Source organism: Dipodomys spectabilis, unplaced genomic scaffold, assembly GCF_019054845.1.
Source record: "Dipodomys spectabilis isolate Male_0828 unplaced genomic scaffold, ASM1905484v1 ptg000098l, whole genome shotgun sequence".
Taxonomy (NCBI): Eukaryota; Metazoa; Chordata; class Mammalia; order Rodentia; family Heteromyidae; genus Dipodomys; species Dipodomys spectabilis.
In genome coordinates, this window is record NW_024870775.1 from 6,553,799 (window position 1) to 6,575,549 (window position 21,751).

At 51.3% G+C, this 21,751-nt stretch overlaps 1 protein-coding gene across 5 annotated transcripts; it reads right to left on the bottom strand.

Moving 5' to 3' along the window:
• Positions 1 to 10,204: 10,204 nt before the first annotated feature.
• Nyap1 (neuronal tyrosine phosphorylated phosphoinositide-3-kinase adaptor 1) lies at positions 10,205 to 20,668 on the bottom strand. 5 transcript variants are annotated; one of them, XM_042687015.1, is made up of 7 exons: positions 20,591 to 20,668; positions 19,089 to 19,240; positions 16,623 to 16,978; positions 14,281 to 15,780; positions 13,214 to 13,426; positions 11,874 to 11,983; positions 10,205 to 10,552 (listed from the first exon to the last, which is right to left on the bottom strand). In XM_042687015.1, the coding sequence occupies exons 2-7, from the start codon at positions 19,154 to 19,156 to the stop codon at positions 10,295 to 10,297; spliced, it is 2,505 nt and encodes an 834-aa protein (XP_042542949.1). In that variant the 5' UTR covers positions 19,157 to 19,240; positions 20,591 to 20,668; the 3' UTR covers positions 10,205 to 10,294. The 5 variants fall into 5 exon arrangements, with proteins under 5 accessions (XP_042542949.1, XP_042542951.1, XP_042542950.1 ...); XM_042687017.1 differs by lacking the exon at positions 20,591 to 20,668 and adding an exon at positions 20,423 to 20,438; XM_042687016.1 differs by lacking the exon at positions 20,591 to 20,668 and adding an exon at positions 20,138 to 20,384.
• Positions 20,669 to 21,751: the final 1,083 nt, after the last annotated feature.

Here is a 21,751-nt window from a genome sequence, read left to right on the forward strand (position 1 = left end):
GGAAGCTCTGAATTAGCATTCCCCCCCTCTGCCATTCACTTTCATATGAGCATCAGTCGCTATCTATCAAAATACTGTGGGTCTGAATTATATAAAACTGTCAAAATCCTACCATATTGCCTACCTCCTGCCCCCCAGAAATGTTAAATGATTCCATCAAATAAAACCACAACCTTATTCTGAAGAATAAGACAGGTGCTCATGCACCTAGCTACTCAGGAGGCTGAGATCCAGAGAACTGAGGTTCAAAGCTAGCTCAGACAGAATGCTCTGAGAGATTCTATCGCCAATAAAGCTAGTAAAAAAGCCAGACTGGAAGTGTGGCTCAAATGCAGAGTGCCAGCAATGAGGCCCTGGGTTCAAACCCAGTACTGCAAGAAGGAAGGAAGGAAGGAAGAGAGGGAGGGAGGGAGGGAGAGAGGAAGGGAGGAAGGAAGAAAGGAAGGAAGGAAGGAAGGAAGGAAGGAAGGAAGGAAGGAAGGAAGGAAGGAAGGAAGGAAAGGAAGGAAGGAAGGAAGGAAAGGGAGGGAGGGAGGGAGGGAGGAAGGGAGGGAGGGAGGAATGGAAGAGGGAAGGAGGGAGGGAGGAAGGAAGGAAGGAAGGGAAGAGAGAGGGGAGTGAAGGAAAGAAAGAAAGAAGAAAGGAAAAAAGGAAAAAAAAAGAAAAATCTAATTGAAAGCTTCCTTTTTTTCATTTGGTGCCAGTACTGGGGCTTGGATTTAGGGCCTCATGTTCTACTTGCCTTTTTCTGTTCAAGGCTGTTGGTCTATCATTTGAGCCACAGCTCTACTTCAGCTTTTTGTTGGTTGATTGGAGATAAGAGTCTTAGGGACATTTCTGCCTGAACTGGCTTTGAACTTCAGTTCTCAGACTGTATCCTCCTGAGTAGCTAGGGTTAAAGACATGAGCTACTAGTACTGGGAACCCCTAAATGTTTTAATTCACCTAGTCCATCTCGAAGCAGACCAACCATAACAGTTTATAACCCAAATGCAAAGATGCATTTCCTGGTACTTGATTAGCAAAGTGACTGCAGAGCTTCATGGCAGATGAAAATAATAATAAATATACTTAATTTTTTCCCACTAATTCTAATTTTTCCAGGTTTCCCCTCATTGCTCTGAAATTTCTGGAATGTGTACATAGGGCCTGGCCACCCATCATTGGGCTTTAAAGCAGGACTATCAAACACAATTAGCTTAAGGTCACCATTTGGTCAGTGGAAAACTTTTTAAATGGTGGTGATACAATCTCTGGTATTTTCAGCCTGTGGTTTCTGGCTCTCAGCCATTTTGGGGCAAAGAAAGACTGCCCCAAGTTGCTGGCATAGGTCATTGTGCAACCTGGTTGAGTCCCAGACAACTTGTCCTATCCCTTCTCTTAGGAGTGGTTGGGAAATAATAGTAGAGTAAGGGGAGTTGGGCCCTCGGGGTGGGCCACCATTGTACAGGTGCATACACCTGGCTCCGAACTACTTTTTATTGTGGAAAATTTCAAACAGAGTCATGTGCTGAAGAAATGCTATTAACAAACGAGCATATCCCATCATCCAACTTCCGTGATCAGCACGTGATTAATGCATGGCTCATTTTGTTTCTCCTTGCTTTTTCTTCTTCCCATTTTATCTGAAGCAAGTCCAAGAGCTCAGATTCAGGGACCAGTGACTCACTCACATAGTTCAAAGTCAACCTCGACAGAAAAGTCCAAGTGACTCCAACACCAATTAGCCAGCAAAATAATTAAAATGCTAGATTGGAGGCATGGCTCAGGTTTTGGAGTACCAACCATTAGTAAAACAAAACAAAACAAACAACAAAACAAACAAACAAGGGGTTGGGAAGGTAGATCAGTAGTAGGGTGCTTACCTTACATGCATAAGGCCCTGGGTTCCATTCCTCAGCATCACATAAGCAGAAAAAGCCAGAAGTGGTGCTGTGGCTCAAGTGGTAGAGCACTAACCTTGAGCTGAAGAGCTGAGGACCATGCCCAGGCCCAGATTTCAGGTCCCACGACTGACCAAAAACAAAAACAAAAACAAACAAACAAGTTGAGAACTCCCAGCACTGAGTTCAAGTCCCAGTCCCAGCTCAAAAATAAATAAATAAATAAATAAAAGAGCTCAGATAATTTCTTTCATTAATGTTTCAGTATCTGGCTGGGAATGTGGCTTAGTGGTAGAGTGCTTGCCTGGCATGCATGAAGCCCTGGGTTCAATTCCTCAGTACCATATAAACAGAAAAAGCCAGAAATGGAGCTGTGGCTCAAATGGTAGAGTGCTAGCCTTGAACAAAAGAACCTCAGGGACAGTGCACAGGCCTTGAGTTCAAGCCCCAGGACTGGCAAAACAAAAACAGTAAAAAGAAAAAACCTCATTTCCATTTCCTTAAGTTAATTCCAAATAAATATTATTTCATATAAATATTTTATCAGGGGGGAGGATGGGATGGGATGGGAAGGGGAAACAAAGGAGGAGGCTATAATGCTTGATAAGAAATGTACTCATTATCTTGCCCATGTAATTGTAACCCTTCTGTACAGTATTTTCACAATTAAAAAAAAAGAAAAAAATATTTTATCAGATGCACAAAGGCATTGTGCCTTTCTGTTCCTCTCCAGTTCTGGCTTTTTGGTAGTTAAGAGTCTCACCAACTTTCCTGTCTGAATTAGCTTGGAACTGGGATCCTCAGATCTCATATCCTGATCCTCAGATCCTGAGTACTTAAGGTTACAGGCATGAGCCACCGGCGCCTGGCTCAGTATTCTCTTTTAAAATTAACCACAATACATTTTATCATGTCTAAAAATTAATAGTAACCCCTAATATCTTCAAATACTCAATCAGTGGTCATATTCACAGTTGTCTCATAAACATAACAAGGGAATTTTTTAAAGGAGTTTTATTAAATCAGGAACCAAATAAAGTTCACAGATTACAATCAATAATACATACTTTGGATGAGGGATTTTTTTTTTAAGCTATACTGGGAATTGAACTCGGCACTTGGTAATTGCTAGGCTAGATTTCTACCACTCAAATCCCCCCCACCTGCCCCCCGGTCCTCCCTGCTCTTTGCTTTATTTATTAATTTATTTAGTGTTTTTGTTGTTGTTGTTTTGGTTTGGTTTTTTTTGTCAGTTGTAGGGCTTGACCTGTAGGCCTGGGTGCTGTCCCTGAGTTCTTCAGCTCAAGGTAAGCCCTATACCACAGTGTCACTTCCAGTTTCCTAGTCGTTAAATAGAGATAAGAGTCTCACAGCCTTTCCTGCTGGGGCTGGCTTTGAACCACGATCCACTGGCGCCCTGCCTGGTTTTTTGTTTTGTTTTGAGGTAGATTACCAAGTTTTTGCCTGGACCTTCCTGGGACCACAATCCTCTCACCTACACTTCTGTATAGCTGAGATTATAGACAAAAGCCACTGTACCAGGTGGTAGTATTTCCTTTTTGGCGTGTGTGTGTGTGTGTGTGTGTGTGTGTGTGTGTGTGTGTAACAGTGTAACAGTACTGGGACTAAAACTCACGTGTGTGTGTGTGTGTGTGTGTGTGTGTGTGTGTGTGTGTGTGTGTGTAACAGTACTGGGACTAAAACTCACAGCCCAGGCTCTGAACCTTAGCTTTTTCACTCAAGGCTGATTCTTTACCACTTGAGCCACAACTCTAGTCTTGGCTTTTTGGTTGTTAATTGGAGATAGAATCTGAAGGACTTTCTTGCCCAGTCTGACTTCAAACTGCAATCCTCAGATCTCAGCTTTCTGAATTGCTAGGATTACAGATATGAGCCACATGCATCCAGCTACTTATTAAATCTTTAAAGGTGTAAATTCCATTTCCAAAAAAATTATCCTATGGCAGTAGTTACACAAATAATGCAAAGTTAAATGTAGCCAGGCCCTGGATAGCTCACGTCTGTAATCTTAGCTGCTCAGGAGGCCAAGATATGAGGATCCTGGTTTGAAGCCAGACTGGACAGGAAAGTCCATGAAACTCTTATCTCAAATAACAATAACAAAAAACAACAACAACAAAAAACAACAGCAGGGTGTTGGTGGCTCATACCTGTAATCCTAGCTACTCAGGAGGCTGAGATCTGAGGATCATGGTTCAAAGCCAGCCTGGGCAGGAAAATCCGTGAGACTCCCTTATCTCTAATAAACCACCAGAAAACTGGAAGTGGCTCTGTGGCTTAAGTGGTAGAGCACTAGCCTTGAGCTGAAGAGCTGAGGGAAAGCACCTAGGCCCAGAGTTCACGCCCCATAACACACACACACACACACACACACACACACACACACACACACACACACACACACACACGCACACACCCCAAGCTCAGGGACAGCACTCAAATCTGATTTCAACCTCCCCACAGGCACACTTGTAATCCCAGCTACTCAGGAGTTGGAGATAGGTGGATTTTGGTTAGTGCCAGCCCAGACAAAGTTATGGAGACCCCCATCCCAAACAAACAACAAAACCCAATCTGGACATGGTGGTAGCTACACTTACATAAAACTATGGTTCCAGCCGGGCACTGGTGGCTCACACCTGTAATTCTAGCTACTCAGGAGGTTGAGATCTGAGGATCATGGTTCAAAGCCAGCCCCAGCAGGAAAGTCAGTGAGACTCTTATCTCCAATAAACCACCAGAAACCAGAGCACTGGAGGCTATTTCTGGTCTATTATTCTAACAGACTTATGCAGAGTCCTATGCTAGAACCATGATGCTCTGGTTTTGTCTTATGTTTTAGTATTTGATAGAGCAGTCATCTGTTATTCTCCTGTTTCAGAATATCCTGTTTTTTCCCATTATCTTACTGGATGAACCTTCAAAAAAAATTTTTTTAAATCAACCTTCCCAGATAATCATCATTTTGAGACTATGTTGAATTTTGTGGGAAAACTAACATCTTCTTATATTGAGTATCTTATCTAAGAACAAGTTATTACTGTTTATTCAAACCTCCCCCTTTTATTTTTTATTTGTGTGGCTTTGGGAATCAAACCCAGGGCCTTAAGAATACTGAGTAGCAAAGGCTGGGAATGTAGCTTAGTGGTAGAGTGTTTGCCTAGCATGCATGAAGCCCTGGGTTTGATTCCTCAGTACCACATACACAGAAAAGCTGGAGGTGGTGCTGTGACTCAAGTAGTAGAGTGCTAGCCTTGAGCAAAAGAAGATCAAGGACAGTGCCCATGCACTAAGTTCAAGCCCCAGGACTAGCAAAATGATGATGATAATAATAATGAGCAGCCTGGCACTGGTGGCTCATGCCTGAAATCCTAGCATCTCAGGAAGCTGAGCTCTGAGGATCGCAGTTCAAAGCCGGCAGGATAGTCTATGAAATTCTTATCTCCAATTAGCCACCAGAAAACCAGAAGTGGTGCTTTGGCTCAAAGTGGTAGAGTGCTAGCCTTGAACACAAAAGCTCAGGGATAGTGACCAGGCCCTTAGTTTAAGCCCAATGATGGACATAAAAAGATTACTAAGCAAAGCTGGGCACCAGTGGCTCATGGCTATAATCGTAGCTATTCAGGAGGCTGAGGGCTGAGGATTGAGGATCGTGGTTCAAAGATAGCCTGAGCAGGAAAGCTCATGAGACTCTTATCTACAATTAACCTGAAAAAGTCAGAAGTGGTTCAAGTGGCAGAGTTAGCCTTGAGCAAAAAAATGCCCAGGGACTTTTTTTATTCACCCTGCACAGTGAATAAAAAAACAAAAAAACAAAAAAAAATTAAAAAAAGAAAAGTGAGCACTGTAGCCATGAGCTGTACCCCAGACAGTCTCCAGTCCTCTCCAACATGGTCTTATACATCTCTTGTTAAAAGTTATTCTTAGGGGCTGGGAAGGTGGCTCAGTGGTAGAGCGCTTGCCTTGCATGCATGAGGCCCTGGGTTCGATTCCTCAGCACCACAAAGCAGAAAAAAGAAGGTGGCTCAGTGGTAGAGCGCTTGCCTTGCATGCATGAGGCCCTGGGTTCGATTCCTCAGCACCACAAAGCAGAAAAAACCGGAATCGGCACTGTGGCTCAAGTGGTAGAGCACTAGCCTTGATCTGAAGAGCTGAGGGACAGCGCCCAGACCCAGAGTTAAGATCCCATGACCAATGAAAAAAAAAAAGAAATTATTCTTAGATATGTTATGGTTCTTACTGCCCTTAGCCCCAGGGATTAGCTCCTTTCCTTAGTTTTCTATTGGAAAAATAAAAAGTTTACATTTTCTTCTTAATTCTTAAATCTAGCCTAATTCTTAAATCTAACCTGGGCTCACTAGGTTTAAACTCAGAGCCACCTATAGCTATAGCTGGGACTACAGGCACATGCTACTACATCCAGCTCAAATGAATTTGTGTGTGTGTGTGTGTGTGTGTGTGTGTGTGTGTGTGTGTGTGTGTGTACTAGGGCTGTGTTGTACTCAGGGCCTCATACTCTCAGTTTTCTTGTTCATGGCTGGCACTGTATGAGGCACACCTCTAGCCCAGCTTTCTGCTGGTTATTTTAGAGATGGAGTCTCACAGACTTGGCCCAGGCTATGCTCTCAAATCTCATTCCTCAAGGGCTGGGAAGGTGGCTCAGTGGTAGAGCACTTGCCTTGCATGCCTGAGGCCCTGGGTTCGATTCCTCAGCACCGCATAAGCAAAAAGAAAGAAGTCATCAAATCTCATTCCTCCAGATCTCAGCCTCCTGAGTAGCAAGGATTTCAGGCATGAACCTATTCTTCCTCCTTTTCCTCTACCTTCTTTTCCCTCTTTTCCTTTTCCTCCCTCCCTTCTCTCTGTCTCTCTCTGTCTCTCTCCTAAGATCTCAGAACTTGTAGCAGCCCACAATTACGTCAGCCTCAAACTTGATATCTTCCTACTCCAGCCTCCCAAGAGCTGGGATAACAGGTGTGTCTCACAATAAAGCAAAGTGAGGGCTGGGAATGTGGCTTAGTGATAGAGTGCTTGCCTAGCATACATGAAGCCCTGGGCAAAAAAAAAAAAAAAAAAAAAGCACTGAGAGCATAAGGCCTTGAGTTCAAACCCCAACATGTGTGTATGTGTGCATACGCACATGTGTATGCATGCACATGCATATGCACACACAGGTATGCACACAAATTATAAAATAAATTTGAGCTGGGTACATCTGTAATCCCAGCCATTTGAAAACTGAGGTAGGATCATTGATTAAGCCTAAGAATTTAAATCTGGGATACAAAACAAGACTCTATCTCAGAAATAAACCAAAGAAACAAATTTAGTTGGGCCACCAATGGCTCATGCCTATAAAATCCTAGCTACTCAAGAAGCTGAGATATGAGGATAGCAGTTTGAAGCCAGCCCCAGCAGAAAAGTGAGACTCTAATCTCATATTAACCAGCCAAAGCCAGAGTGGAGCTGTGGCTCAAATGGTAGCCTTGAAGAAAGTGCTAGCCTAGAATAAAAGTACTAGCTTTGAATAAAAAGTTCAAGGACAGGCCCTGAGTTCAAGCTCCACAACCGACCAAAAAAAAATTTTAAAAATTTAACCTGAATTTGTTAACATCTATGAAATAACAATATTATGATTTTTCTATGATGAATAAAAAGCAATACAAAACTATGTTTTAAAAACTGTTCATGGGGCTGGGAAAGTGGCTCAGTGGTAGAGTGCTTGCCTTGCATGCCTGAGGCCCTGGGTTCGATTCCTCAGCACCACATAAGCAAAAAGAAAAAAGCCGGAAGTGGCGCTGTGGCTCAAGTGGTAGAGCGCTAGCCTTGAGCTGAAGAGCTGAGGGACAGCGCCCAGGCCCACAGTTCAGGCCCACGACCGGACCCAAAAATAAATAAATAAATAGATAATAAAAAATAAAAACTCTTCATTCCACTTGAAAAAAAATCTTGTAAAATCACATATTTATAAAACTCTATTCTAGCATGTAACAAATTTTCCATCCTGCATGTTCGCTGTTGCTTCAAAGCCACTCTCAAACCTCTGGGTATTTTTTTAATTTTATTTATTTATTTATTTATTTATTTTTTGGTGCCAGTCCGGGGGCTTGAACTCAGAATCTAGGCACTATCCTTGAGCTATTTTTGGTAGTTAATTGGAGATAAGAGTCTCATAGATTTTCCTGCCTGGGCTGACTTTGAACTGAGATCCTCAGAAGTAGGTAGGATTATAGGTGTGGGCCACTGGGACCTGTTTGTATGTGTGTGTGAGAGATTCCTGGGGTTTGAACCCAGGGCCTGCACTATCCATTAGCTTTTTTTGCTCAAAACTGGTGCTGTACCACCTGAGACACACCTCTACAAATGCTTTTTTGCTAATTTGTTGGACCTAAGTTTCACACTTTCCTGCCTGGCTGCCTTTGAACCAGGATCCTCACATCTTAGCCTCCTAAGTAGTTAGGACTATAGGAGTGAGCTACTAGGGCCTAACTAAGGCTGATTTTTTTTTTTTTTTGATATCTCATTTACAGTCACTTAAACACACTTCCTGTCCCTCCTTCCTAACATCCTAGAGCTTTCTTTCTATTCTTCTGTACTAAATGTTACCTCTGTTTCTTTGTTGGCAGTACTGAAGTTTGAACTCAGGGCCTCACGTGTGCTGAGCTGATACAATGCTGCTGAGCCATACCTCCAGCCCTGTTTGGTTTTTTTGTTTTTGTTTTTGGTCAGTAGTGGGGCCTGAACTCTGGGCCTGGGCGCTGTCCCTCAGCTCTTCAGCTCAAGACTAGTACTCTACCACTTGAGCCACAGTGCCACTTCTGGCTTTTTCTGCTTATGTGGTGCTGAGGAACTGAATTCAGGGTGAGCACTCTACCACTGAGCCACCTCCCCAGCTCTTGTGTGTTTTTTTTTGTTGTTGTTGTTGTCGTTTTACTGGATAATTAGGGTCTCACTTCCTGCCTGAGCTACACACCTGAGTCTTGATATACCAATTTTAGGCATCCCAGAGTTCAGGTCACAAGCATCTGCCAACATACCCAGGTTTCTTCTGTAGAGATGGAAAACTTACAAACTTTATCTTCCCCCTACCTCTGTCTCCCACATAGCTTGTGATGACAGGGACATACCACTGTACCCAGGTATGGGTTTAGAAGAGATCTCAAGAGCTGTTTTGACTAAACTGATGTTGAACCTCAATCCTCCCATTTTCAATCTCCTGAGTAGCTAGGATTACAGGTATCTACTACTGGCTTTTCCTGCCTTCTCCATCAGTGCATGGCCAAGAGCACACAGAAGGGCCTCAATAAATGCACAAAGGTCCACTGCACAGTGCGTTCCAATGACTTACCTTCCTGAGACACAGCCACTCAACCCTCTCCTCAGACAACATTCAACTCCCACCCACCCAGGGTAACAAGGAAAAAGTAACAGGGGGCAGGAGGAGGAGGAAGGAGAGGAGGATAAAAGAGAGAAAGAAAAAAGGAGATAAAAGGAAAATTAGGAAAAAGAGAAGGAGAAAGAAAAGGAGGAGGAGGAATAGAGCACACCCGGGAAATTTAAGAAGCCAGCTGCAGGATCATGAGTCTTTTAATATATTAGTCTGAAAAGAAAGGAATTAAAAAAAAAAAAAGTTCCTGACAGCTCTTCCGTTTTGTTTTGTTTTTTAATTTAAATAAATACCCTGCCCACCCACTCCCACACACACCCACTAAAATTTCCCTCCTTCCCCATCGCTCCACCCATCCCTGGCTAGACCCTCACCCCAGAACTAAAGAAAACACGCCTGTTTCAGAGCAGGCCACGCTCACTACCAAATTCTGACAAAATTATAAATACTGTATAAGCAGCCAGTCCCCAAGAAAATCAATCCATCCCTCACTGCGGGTGGGCACGGATGACGGATGGGGAAAACTGAGGCATTGGAAGGGCGCTCTCCATTCTCCACTCCCTGCTCGGGTGTGGATCAGAAGGGCCCAGAATTGTCTAAAAAATAAATAAAATAAATAGCCCTCCCCACTCCCGGCTCTCCTCCCTCTCGGTCTACTCCTCGGTTCTAATCCCAGCCATCCACCTGACCCGCCCCCATCTTCCTCAGACCCTTCCCTCCTTCCCACCTTGATCTCCACCCTCTTTAAAAAAAAAAAAAAAGAGGGTCTGTCACGCTCAGACCCCCTCCTCACCACCACCAGGCAGACCCTCCTCCTCCTCGTCCTCCTCCAAATGGCTTGGGGGTACTCACAGTACCCCAAAGTACCGATGGGGCTTGGCAGGCTCCCCAGTTTCTAGGGCCCTAGGGTGGGTGGAAGGTCAGGGTGGTCCCTGGTCCTCCTGTCACTCAAGCATCAGGCCCCGCCCCTTCCGGTCAGGTGTCCTCCGGCGCCCCGCCCTCCTCAGATGGCGGTGTCCCAGAGGACGGTGTGCTGCCGGCGGCAGGGCGGGGTGCCGGACTTGCGGGGCTCGGGTCCCCGCCGCCAGCTAGGGAGGATGGGCATGCTCTCCTGCTTGCAGAGGCCGCGGTCGGGGCGGTGGCGGGCCTTGATCTCCTTGCACACGCAGCGCTTGCGTTCGATCACCTCCAGCAGCTTGCCGTCGCGCTCGCGGGCCGGCGGGGGTGGCAGGGGCAGCGGCAGCGGCAGCTCGGGGTGCATCTGGGCCAGCAAGAGGGGAAGAAAGGAAAAGATGGGGAGCGTGTGTCAAGGATTCTTCCTTCCCCTCACCGGGGCTGAGGGTGGAACACCAAGCTGGGTCTGTCTCGCCCAGAAGTAGAGCTGTGTGCAAGTGGTAGAGCACCAAACTTGAGCAAAAAAGCTCAGGGACAGCGAGCACCCAAGTTCAAGCTCCAGGACCAGCACCAAATAAAAAGAAAGAAAGAAAAAAGGCATTTTTGTAATTGGTCCTTCCAGGTCTTTCTAATTTTCTTTCTTGTGCCAGTCCTGGGGCTTAAACTCAAAGCCTGAGTGCTGTTCCTGAACTTTTCCCATCAAGATTAGCGGTCTACCACTTGAGCCATACTCCACTTCCCACTTTTTGATGGTTAATTGATTTTGTTTTGTTTTTTTGTTTGGTTGGTCTTGGGGCTTGAACTCTGGGCCTGGGCACTGTCCCTCAGCTCTTCAGCTCAAGGCACTTGAGCTACAGCGCCACTTCCGGTTTTCTGGTGGTTTATTGGAGATAGGAGTCTCACAGTCTCTCCTGCCCGGGCTGGCTTTGAACCGAGATCCTCAGATCTCAGCCTCCTGAGTAGCTAGGATTACAGGCGTGAGCCACCAGCGCCCGGCTGATGGTTAATTGAAAGAGTGAGTCTCATGGATTTACCTCCCAGGCTGGTTTGTAATTTCCATCCTCAGATCTCAGCCTCCTGAGTAACTAGGATTACAGGCATGAGCACCTGGCTGTCAGGCCCTTCTTAAAAATCTCCCAAAGGTGCATGGTAGGCTGACAGTGGCCCCAAGTAACCACACAGTGCCCACCTTGCTGCCCATGCTAAGCAGCCCTACCAGAATGCTGCCCGCCCCCACCTCAGCTCCCCATTAGTCTGCTGGCTAGGCCTCCACACACTCCAGCTGTGCCCTGCTCCCCCTTTCCTTTTTGTCTTTCTTTTTCTGATCCTTGAACTCAGGGCCTGGGCGCTGTCCTTGAGCCTCCTTGTGCTCCAGGCTAGTGCTCTACCACTTGAGCTATGGTACCACTTCTGCCTTTTTCCGAGTAGTTTATTGGAGGTAAGAGCTTCACAAGAACTTTTCTGCCTAGGCTGCCCTAAAACCATGATCCTCAGATCTCAGCGTCCTGAGTAGCTAGGATTACAGATACGAGCCACCAGCACCCAGCGTTTTTTTGTTTCTTTGAGACAAGATCTCTGCCTTGAACTCTATCTTAGTCTCATGGACATGGCACTGTGCCCAGCATTTTCTTGCCTTTCTTTCCTTTTCTACCTGTTCCTACCCAGATAAGAGATAAAACAAGCCTTACCTGGCTCAGGGCATCCCTGGGCTGGCTGCAGGGCCGGGGTGTGTGGAGCGCGGCCTGCCGGACTCCAGAGGTGGAGGCAGAGCGGCCCAGTCGGTAGCCTCCCGTGAAGTCTTAAGTAAAAGAACCAGGAATGAGGAGAGAGGTCTATAGGGGCCCTCTCCCCCAGTTCCCCGAGGTCATAGCCAGCCTGCCTGGACTCATCAGAGTAAAAAAAAAAAAAAAAAAAAGAACATGGGCTGGGAAGGTGGCTCAGTGGTAGAGCACTTGCCTTGCATGCCTGAGGCTCTCAGTTCGACTCAGCACCACATAAACAAAAAGAAAAAAAAGCCGGAAGTGGCGCTGTGGCTCAAGTGGTAGAGCGCTAGCCTTAAGCTGAAGAGCTGAGGGACAGCGCCCAGGCCCAGAGTTCAGGCCCCACGACCGGACCACCCCCCCCCCCCCCAAAAAAAAAGAACATAAGCCAAGTGCTGATGGCTCACACCTGTAATCCTAGCTACTCAGGAAGCTGAGATCTGAGAATCATGTTCAAAGCCAGCCAGGACAGGAAAGTCCTTGAGACTCCTATCTCCAATGAATCACCAGAAAACCAGAAGTAGAGTTGTGGCTCAAATTGATAAAATGCTTGCCTTGAGCCAAAGAGCTCAGGGACCCTGAGTTCAAGCCTCATGACTGGCTACCCCCCCAAAAAAAAAATAAATAAAAAGAACAGAAATGTGGTGTTAAGATTGAGGGGCTCTGCCAAGTGCCATGGCTCAGACAACTCTGAGACTCATTTCTGATTTATCAGCAAATAGCCAGAAGTGAAGGTATGGGCTCAAGTTGTAGCACTCCACCTTTGAGCAAAAAAGTTGAGCAATGCATGAGCCTGTAATCCTAGCTACTCAGGAAGCTGAAATCTGAAGGTCATGGTTCAAAGCCAGCCCAAGCAGTAAAGTCCATGAGACTCTTATCTCCAATTAACCCCCAGAAAACCAGAAGTGGCACTGTGGCTCAAGTGGCAGAGTGCTAGCCTTGAGCTGAAGAAATCAGGGACAACGCCCAGGCCCAGAGTTCAAGCCCCACGATGAACAAAAGAAAAAAAATTGAGCAAGAACACAAGGCTCTAAGTTCAAGCCCCAATACTGGCATGTACACATACACACGCACGCACATACACACACTCGCACATACACACACTCGCACACACACACACCGATTTAGGACTGCATTAGGGATGTAACTCTGGCAGAGCAGAAGTGAGGTCCTGGGTTCTATCCCCAGCACCTGGGTATGGGGTACAGGGAAGTGGGGAGATTCCCCAGCTGTCTCCCTCTCTTCAGGGTATGTGGGTAGGGTATCACCTCCATTTCGGTGGCAGGCCGGGAAGGTCTGGCAGGGTATGGGCAGCGCAGTACGGCTCCCTCCTCTGTGGTGGTGGATCCTGGCCAGCAGGCCCTCTGCTCCCTGGCTCCTCACAGGGATTCCTGAGGCCATAGGACTCCGGTCCTCACGCTCCACCTTGCCTGGACCTTCGACACTGCCATTCCAGGCCCGGGCACTGTCTTCTACCTCTGCTGGGATGACAAAGAGAGCTTAATGTCTGTATGTGGGAGGGGTCCTCTTGTTCAGCTACACACAATTCTGCCTGGATGGCAGCAGAGATGAGAGGGACCCTACCTCTCACTCCCCCATTAGAGATGCACACAGGAGGGACCCAGCTTTGCCACCTTCCCTTTTGTCCATTGGTACCAGCCTCTGGGGCTGAGAATCACATGTATTTGTGGCTTTTGAGCCCTTTCCTGTACTCTAAAGGGCCTCCTCTATCCTAGCTCTAGCTCTGAGCCCTACTATGTCCAATCAGGGCCAGGACCAACACCTAGAAAACAAGAGATGCTGTTCCGCAGTAGGGAGGGGAAAAAAAAATCCCGTATCCTGAGACTGGAAAGGGGAAAACAGGCTTGGGGAGGTGGTGGGGGGAATAGGGCTGCATGTGAACTAAGCTCATCTCTGAGTAGGCCTGGCAGAGCATTGCGTTGCCAGGCAACGTTAGGGGCCTCCCTCTCCTCTCCCTCCTGTCTGGATGGGTTGCCATGGTAATAGCTGGGAGGCAGCTGTGTTTAGCTCCTAGTGTGCGCACACTCACAAACACACACACACACCCCTGCAGACAGGGGAAGGGAGGGGCAGGGAGTAGAGCAGACGGGTCCTGGCTGAGTCTACCTGTTTCAGCACACATGTGGTATCTCTGGCACACTCACGGGGACCCCTACCCATCTCCATCCCTTTATTCTGTAACCCAGCCCCATCTTTCTGGTCTCCCAGGAAACTTCCCATTTCAGGACAATGGGCAGTGGCTTCCAAGAAACCCCTCTAACACGTCCCCACACCCCCACCTTTTCCAGAACCCCCAACCCCCCTCCTCACTCACTGTCCAGCTCCTTTGCCTTCCGCCCTCCATAGAGGACCTTCCTCTGCAGAGCCCAGCCTGCCCCAAATGTGGCGCCCATCTCCTCTTCTTCCTCTGGCGTCCCTGCGCTGGCGATGACGTGGGCACAGGAGATGCTGGCAAAGGCACCCCCCTCGGTCCCTTGTTCCTGCAGCTGGATCTTGACCATAGGGGCCGGGGCCCCCACCCCACAGCCCTTATTCAGCACCCCCCCAGCCTTGAGACTCTCATAGGCAGGGGGTCTCTTGAGCCCAGCTGCTGTGGCTGGGTAGGTCCAGAGAGGGGTCAGGGGTGTTGCGGTTGGGTCCGGGAGGCCGTGGGGTGAAGCCAGGCAACCACGGTGATGGAGGACCCCAGGGGCTACGCCCATCACCCCACTGTGGGGGCTGGATTTCCCTGGCACGGGGGGCCTGGAGCTGGTACACAGCATGCCATGGAGGACTGAGATCTCCTTCTCCGTCTTTGGCTCCCCGATACCCAGGGGTGGGCCGGCTGGCAGGACGGAGTGCGTGGTCACCTTGACTGCTGAGTACACCATGGTGTATGACACAGCTTTGTCCTTGGGGGGGCCGGGGAGCAAGGCGGCTGGGCCAGGCGGGGCTCCCGGTGCCCCCACCGCCTTAGGGCAGATCATGCTGTGGGAGTTGGGGAGTTCCCGCTCTCCCCGGGACTGGCCAGAGCCCTGGGGAGGCAGGGGCGTCGAATGACTCCGGGCTCGGCCTGAGGGTCCCAGCAGGAGGAGGTTGGCAGCTGGAGGAGGCGGTGGCAGGGGAGGTGTCTCCCGCTCTCGTGCAGGCACTTGGGGGGCTGGGGTGGAACCTGCTGGCTCCTTGGAGTGGCAGAGGACAGGCAGCCTAGAGACCCCATCGCCAGGGGTTCGGGTAGCGGACTTGGCTTGGGGGAAGGCCAGGAGGGGAGGCCGGTGCTGAAGGAGGTTAGGGAAGGGTGGGGGGATTTCACAAGGAGTGGTCTTGGTGGGTGTCCCTTCCCTCCGGCTGGGGAGGGCCGATGCTGGCCGGCGGTGGGCGTGGGGCTGGGGTGGAGGGGAGGTCGCCATCAATGGGGGGACCCCATTGGCCCGGCCTTCTGCTGCCTCTTCGGGGAGGGGGTACTTCATCTCCTCATAAATAGCCTCGCTGTCATCGGAGTCCGAGTCCGCACCAGCTGGAGGGGTTGGGCCCCCACCCCCGAGGGGGGTCCCTGTCAGACCCCCTCCACTGCGTCCTCCCCCACCCCTGAAGACGTCTCCCACCATCTCGATGTAAACGGGCTCTTCTTCCTGGGCACCAGCATCAGGGTCCCCGGCTACTCGGGACCCCCGGCTAAGGCGCTGCAGGGCCAGGTTCCCCCCTCGACTTGAGGGGGCTGAAGGGCAGGTCTCATCAGAGGAGACGGAGAGCTGGGTATGGGGGCTTCGCCTCGGCTTCTGCGGAGGGACCTTCCGGCTGGAATCTCGGCCCTCTGGGGTTGGCTTTTGTGAGCCTAGGCAGGCCAGGAAGCAGAAAAAAATAATAATAATCAGGGACTGGGACAGTGGTAGAGTGCTTGCCTAGCATGCATGAAGCCCTGAGTTTGATTCCTCAGCACCACATAAACAGAAAAAGCTGGAAGTGGCACTATGGCTCAAGTGGTAGAGTGCTAACCTTGAGCAAAAGAAGCTCAGGGAGGGACAGTATCCAGGCCCTGCATTCAAGCCCCAGGACTAGCAAAAAAATAAAATAATAATCAGAGCGGGCATTGGTGATTCACACCTGTGATCCTAGCTACTCATGAGGCTGAGATCTGAGGATCTCAATTCAAAGCCAGTGGAGCAAGAAAGTATATGAGACTCTTATCTCCAATAAACTACTCAGAAAAAGCTGGAAGTGGCACTGTGGCTCAAGTCCTGAGAAGCTCAGGGACAACACCCAGGCTGTGAGTTCAAGCCCCAGGACTGGCATAAATAAATTAAATAATAGTCATCGTCATCATCATCATCATAGCTTTTCATGGGGGAGTAGCTACCTCTTCACTTTCTCCCATGCCTCTCAACTGACAGCTCTAGTAAGTTCCTTTTCTGCCAGGTGGCTCTCAAATTTCTGACATGTGCCCTCTCCCCTGATTATTCTTGTCTCTTTCCTAAGAAGTCATTGGGGGAGCATCCCCTGTCCTTGAATGGTTCATCTGAGGTCTGTCCAAAAGGAACTCCCCCATTCCTTCGAGGAATGGAACCTTCCACTTCCCTAAATGAACTCTCCTGGATGCCTCCCCTTGGCCTGTTTGGATTTTCCCAGCTCCTCTGGGCCCCACCCCACCCCCAGGAAGCCAGTAAGGGGGTATCTCACCTGCCTTCTTGCTGGGGGGTGTCTCCACCCCTGATCCTGCCATGCTGAGCTTGGTGCTGGGGTGTCTCTGGGGCTTGGCTGGGGGTCTTCGGCCGCTGTTGTCTTCTGTGAGACCCCCCCCACTCCCCCCAGGCCCTCCCCCTGCACTGTCCATGCTGCCCACAGAGTGGCAGGAGAGGGAGCGTGGGGCCATGGCACTGCGGCAGGGGTGAGGGGTGTGCTCCTGGGAGGCGGGCATTGTCATGAACCCCATCCTGAGGGAGCGGCGCAGTGAGGAGATGTCCCTCACTCGGACCCCAGACCCTGGGCCTGCCCCAGGCCCTGCCGGGCCTGCAGGGGCCACCTCTTTACTGGAACTGTGGAGAGAAGACCCAAATGGAACAGGTCAGGATTCAGGTCTGAATGTTCCCCCTTTTTGTCCTCAAGAGAAGGAAGCCCTCTCGAAGCTGCTGGTAAACCCATACCCTTCCCGCTCCAAGAGGAAAGGGAGCTTAGAGTAAAAACCCCCTCAAAGGTCTGAAGCAGAAATGTATGGGATTCAGGCAGAATCCCCAGGCCACAAATGACCAGGCAAAAGCTGGGCACCGGTGGCTCACGCCTGTCATCCTGGCTACTTAGGAGACTGAGATCTGAGGATCACACTTCAAAGCCAGCCTAGGCAGACAAATCCCCGAGATTCTTGTCAATTAATCAGCAAAATGTGGAAGTGGAGGTGTGGCTTAAGTGGTAGAATACCAGCCTTGAGTGAAAAAGCCAAGGAGAATGTGAGGCCCTGAGTTCAAGCTCAATACTGGCAACAAAAAAAAAAAAATGACGTGTGTGTGTGTGTGTGTGTGTGTGTGTGTGTGTGTGTGTGTGTGTGTGTGTGTGTGTGTGTGTAGAGGGAACAGAAATGAAAGAAGGAACACACAGTACAGTGTCCCCAGGGCTGGCAGATCTCAGCCTGGGCATATCTAGTACACAGACTGGTATGGAGAGGGAGATAAAAACGCAGGCAAAAGCAGCCTTATAGATAGACACACATATACACCTGCCACTAGGGCTTCTGGGCTGCAGGCTCCTATCTAGCCTCTAGCCTCCCCTGTCATCCAACACTCCCCCAGGCCTTCTTTCCCAGTAGCCTCCTCTTCCAGAGGTGGGTGTGCAGTCTGCAGAGCAGCCTCCTCCAGCTGATCCTTTCACCTCCCTTTCTCCATCTCCCTCCATACTGTCCTCCCTGGCTCACCCCATTCCCTTCCACTGTCCCTTCAGCGAAGGGGGGAGGCTGAGCAGGGAAGAGAAGAAAGCTGTTATGGGTGGGCTCTCATTAAGGCCCTGTCTGCTAACCCTTCATTAGGGAGAGATCACTGCCGCGATCGCTCTGATTAATCTAATTAACAACAAGAATTAAACTCCACAGTTGTGAGCAGGGAAAACCGAGCCAGGGGGAGGCTCTGACTCAGGCTCTGAGCGGCTATGTAGTCTATGAGAAGAGTGCAATGACCCAAGAATGGGAGAGACCAGGCCTGGTTCCCTGGGAGGGCAAGGAGTGAGGGCCAGCAAGAATGTAGGAGTAGAGGACCAGAGGGTCCCCAACTCTGGCTTTTGTTTTGTTTTGTGGGTCATGGGGCTTGAACTCTGGGCCTAGGCGCTGTCCTTCAGCTCTTCAGACAAGGGGAGTGCTCTACCACTTGAGCCACAAGCGCCACTTCTGGTTTTCTGGTAGTTCATTGGAGATAAGAGTCTCACAGGGATGTTCCTGCCTGGGCTGGCTTTGAATCGCCATCCTCAGATCTCTACCTAAGTAGCTAGGATTACAAGCGTGAGCCACCAGCACCCGACTTTGGGGCAGGGGGGAGTCTTGGGACTTGAAAACTCAGGGCCTGGGTGTTGTTTGCCAAGGCTGGCACTCTACCACTTGAGCCACAGCTCCACTTCCAGATTTTTTTTTTTGGTAATTAATTGGAGATAAGAGTCTCAGACTTTCCTGTCCAGGTTAGTTTTGAACTGTGATCCTCAGATCTCAGCTTCTTGAGTAGTTAGGCTTGCAGGTGTGAGACTAGAGTCTGGCTCAATCCTGACTCTGCTTCTTGGTCATTCACCATCCCTCCCGAGCAAAGGAAACTAGGAAGGGGACCTCCTGGGTGCTCTCTGAGGCCCCTGAAATGAACCTGTCCCTTGTACCTGTCAGGATAGTGGGGCCTGCCTCTTACAAGGTCAGGTGACAGAGAAGCCAGCAGCAACACAGAAGGGAGAAGACCACTATAGGCAAGAAGCAAGTCAAGGAGTGATTTGGGTCCTTAGGGATGGGGAAGAGGTACTCTAGATCTGGAACCCCCCACAGGAGACCAGAAGCAGGGTCTGGACCCAGGTATGTGCAAGTCCAGACATTCTGAGACTGAGATCAAGAATCACAGTTGTAACAGGGCTATAAGTGCAGGCACAGGAGGGGAGAGGGCCAGGGGACAGTCTGGGGCCCAGCCTTACCTCCTTTTGGCCTCTTCTTCCTTGTGCTGTCTCCACTCCAGCTTGGTTTTTCGATAGAGGAGGTTCATGTCGTGGGGCAAGAGGTGGGGGCTGGGGGGCCCTGCTCAGTGCCACCAGGCCCGGGGGGCGGCCCTCCCTGGGTCCCGGATCCACTTGAAGAGGGGGATGGGTGAGGAGATAAAGGAAGATATGGGGATGGGTGGGGATCAGGAATGAATGAGAAGGGAAAAAAGGAGTAGAGATGACTTTGGGCCTTCAGAGAAGAAAACACAGACAGGCACAGAAAACCTAAGAGCCTCTAGGATACCTCACCGCCCCCCTCCCCCCAAGACAAGACAAGACAGACAGACAAACATAGTCATGTGTGTGTACCCAGAGTCACACACCCTGACAAAGGTGCTCAGCGCCATACATACATTCTGGAGATCAGATTGACACAGATTTTCATCCTGTGTAAATACATCCTGATTCACCACACACAGAGACAAGCCCCACAAACATATAGCAACCCAAAGCCACACAGACACACATTGAGATGTATAAAACCACCCAACCACAGACCCATATCTACAAACAGAGGACCAGACATATACCGGAGCATAGGTAAACATAAACCTAGGAACAGCAAACACACACAGAGACACAAACACCCACCGACACACCCACAGGCACACACAGACCTCCAGACACACAGAAAGCCGCTATGGAACTGGACACACCTACAGATGAGGAGTTGTTCCCAGGGCCTACTTGCGTACATTGCACCCCGCTAGGGAAGGGGGGAGGTGGTCAGTCTGCCACCCCTTCTTAGACCCTGAGGCTTGGTGGCGGTGGGGTCATGAGGACAGGGTGGGGACGTGAAGGATGGAGTGCCGAACTGAGCATCTAGATTCCCACCCATCCATCTATCCATTCCACTCCCCTGGCGTCTCCTCTTTTCCAGTCCTGAGCTTGGGCCTCGGCCCACCCCCTATTCTATCTCTCGCCACCACCCCACCACCCCCCAGCAAAGATCTCCACCTCCCTCCCTCGCTGATGGCTCAAATCACCTTCTTCTTCCTCCGGGATTTGGGAGAACCCGGGCTTCCCCCTTCCAGTCCCGCCTCCGAATCCCACCAGGAGGGAGGGAGGGAGGAGGGGAAGGGGGGTGTCTCCAGTGTTATGGCCCCAAAACAACCTTCTGAGGTGCGGCCTCCAAACCTGCTCTGGCGTCCAAAACACACTCTTCCTTTTCGCCCTCAGCCTCTCATCTTCCAGGCGCCCCTCTCCACGGCCAGGCTCCCCTCTCCCCTGTTTGTTCCAAACCTGGCCTGCCTCATCCCCCCCCCCTCCACCTCTCCATCCAAGGGCCCCAGGTTTCCGGGGCCCCCCTCCCCTTCCCCTTGTCCTGCTACCCCGGGTGTCTCCGCCCCTCTCCGGGCCGGTCCTGCCGGCCCCCGGTGCCCCATCGCCGCCGCCCCGCGCTGAGCCCCCCCACCCCCCACGTTCCCACATCACGGTACCTGGCCTGCCGGGCGCGGGCCCCCCCATGCCGGGCTCCGCCCGGAGCAGGAGGAGGGAGGAGGAGAGACAGAGAGACGGCGGGGAGCGGAGCCGGGCCCTGCCGCAGAGACGGCCCCGCCTCCGGGCCCGCCCCCAGACCCGCCCCCGGCCCCCAGCCCACCCTTCCACACCCTGGGAGGACGGCGCGAGAGCGGGGCGCCCCCGGGGCCCGCGGAGCCCGCGGGGGAGGCCGAGGGGAGGTGGCGGGGCGCCCGGGACCCGCGTGCGCTCTTCTCCCCGCGCCGCACCACGCCGCGCCGCGCCGCACCGCACCCCAGCGCCGCGCCCCGCGCCCCCTCCCCGGCCCGGCCCGGGTCTCCGAGGCCCCGCGTGGAGCCGAGCGGATTGGCCGCGCCAGCGCCCTCCGGCGGCAGCCCGCGGCCCCGCACCCGCCCCGCCGATCCGACCCGCACCCTGCGTCGGGCCGGGGCCCGGGCTGCGGCTGCGCCCCCCCCCCCCCCCCGCCTCCATCCGCGCGCAGTGAGGCCGCTCGGCCGGCAGGGGGCTGCTCCCCGGGCCCCGGCGCCCCGAGCGCTCGGTGGGAGTCGGGATAACCGCCCGGCCGGGGCCGCGCCTCCCAGGTGCAGGGCGGCTTCGGGGCTCGGCCTCCTCGACACCCAGACCGTGTTCCCGTGTCCGGGCTCAAAGTCTCCGGCACGGCTGTCCGTCCGCCCGCCCCGCGGCCCGAGTCACCCGCGACCTTCGCTCCGCGCGCGGGCCGGGCATCGCCGGGCCGGACCCCCCCAGGCCGCCCCTTTGACCTTGACTTCTACCCTTGTCCCCCTTGACCTTCCTCACCCGTGCCCCGAGAAGTCCTGAGCCCTAAGATCCCGTTGGCGTGCGGCTCGGTTCCAGAGTAAATGGAAGCCTTCGACTGTACCCTCAAGTGGCTGAAAGCGGGGTCCCCGAAGCCGGGCACGCCCGGATCCCCTGCACCTGCGGCCGCTGCGGAGTGGGGTCGGTGCAGGTGCTGCCAGCCTCTGAGCCATGCCGGGTCTCAATCCTGCCTCAGTAACGCGGGGCAGCAAGGGGCTGTGAGCACTCTAAGTCCCAGGGCCCACAGATGGAAGGCTACATACGACAAATGCCCCTAGGAGATGTAATGCACTACCTGTGTTACA

What these genes read in the sequence shown, in the direction of transcription:
- Nyap1 (XM_042687015.1), bottom strand. Translation starts at nt 19,156, where the DNA reads ATGAACCTCCTCTATCGAAAAACCAAGCTGGAGTGGAGACAGCACAAG. An exon ending in GGCCTGCCACCGAAATGGAG is followed by an intron (nt 11,984 to 13,213) that starts GTGATACCCTAC and finishes CTTTTACTTAAG; the next exon opens with ACTTCACGGGAGGCTACCGA. An exon ending in CCAGGGATGCCCTGAGCCAG is followed by an intron (nt 10,553 to 11,873) that starts GTAAGGCTTGTT and finishes TTGCTGGCCCAG; the next exon opens with ATGCACCCCGAGCTGCCGCT.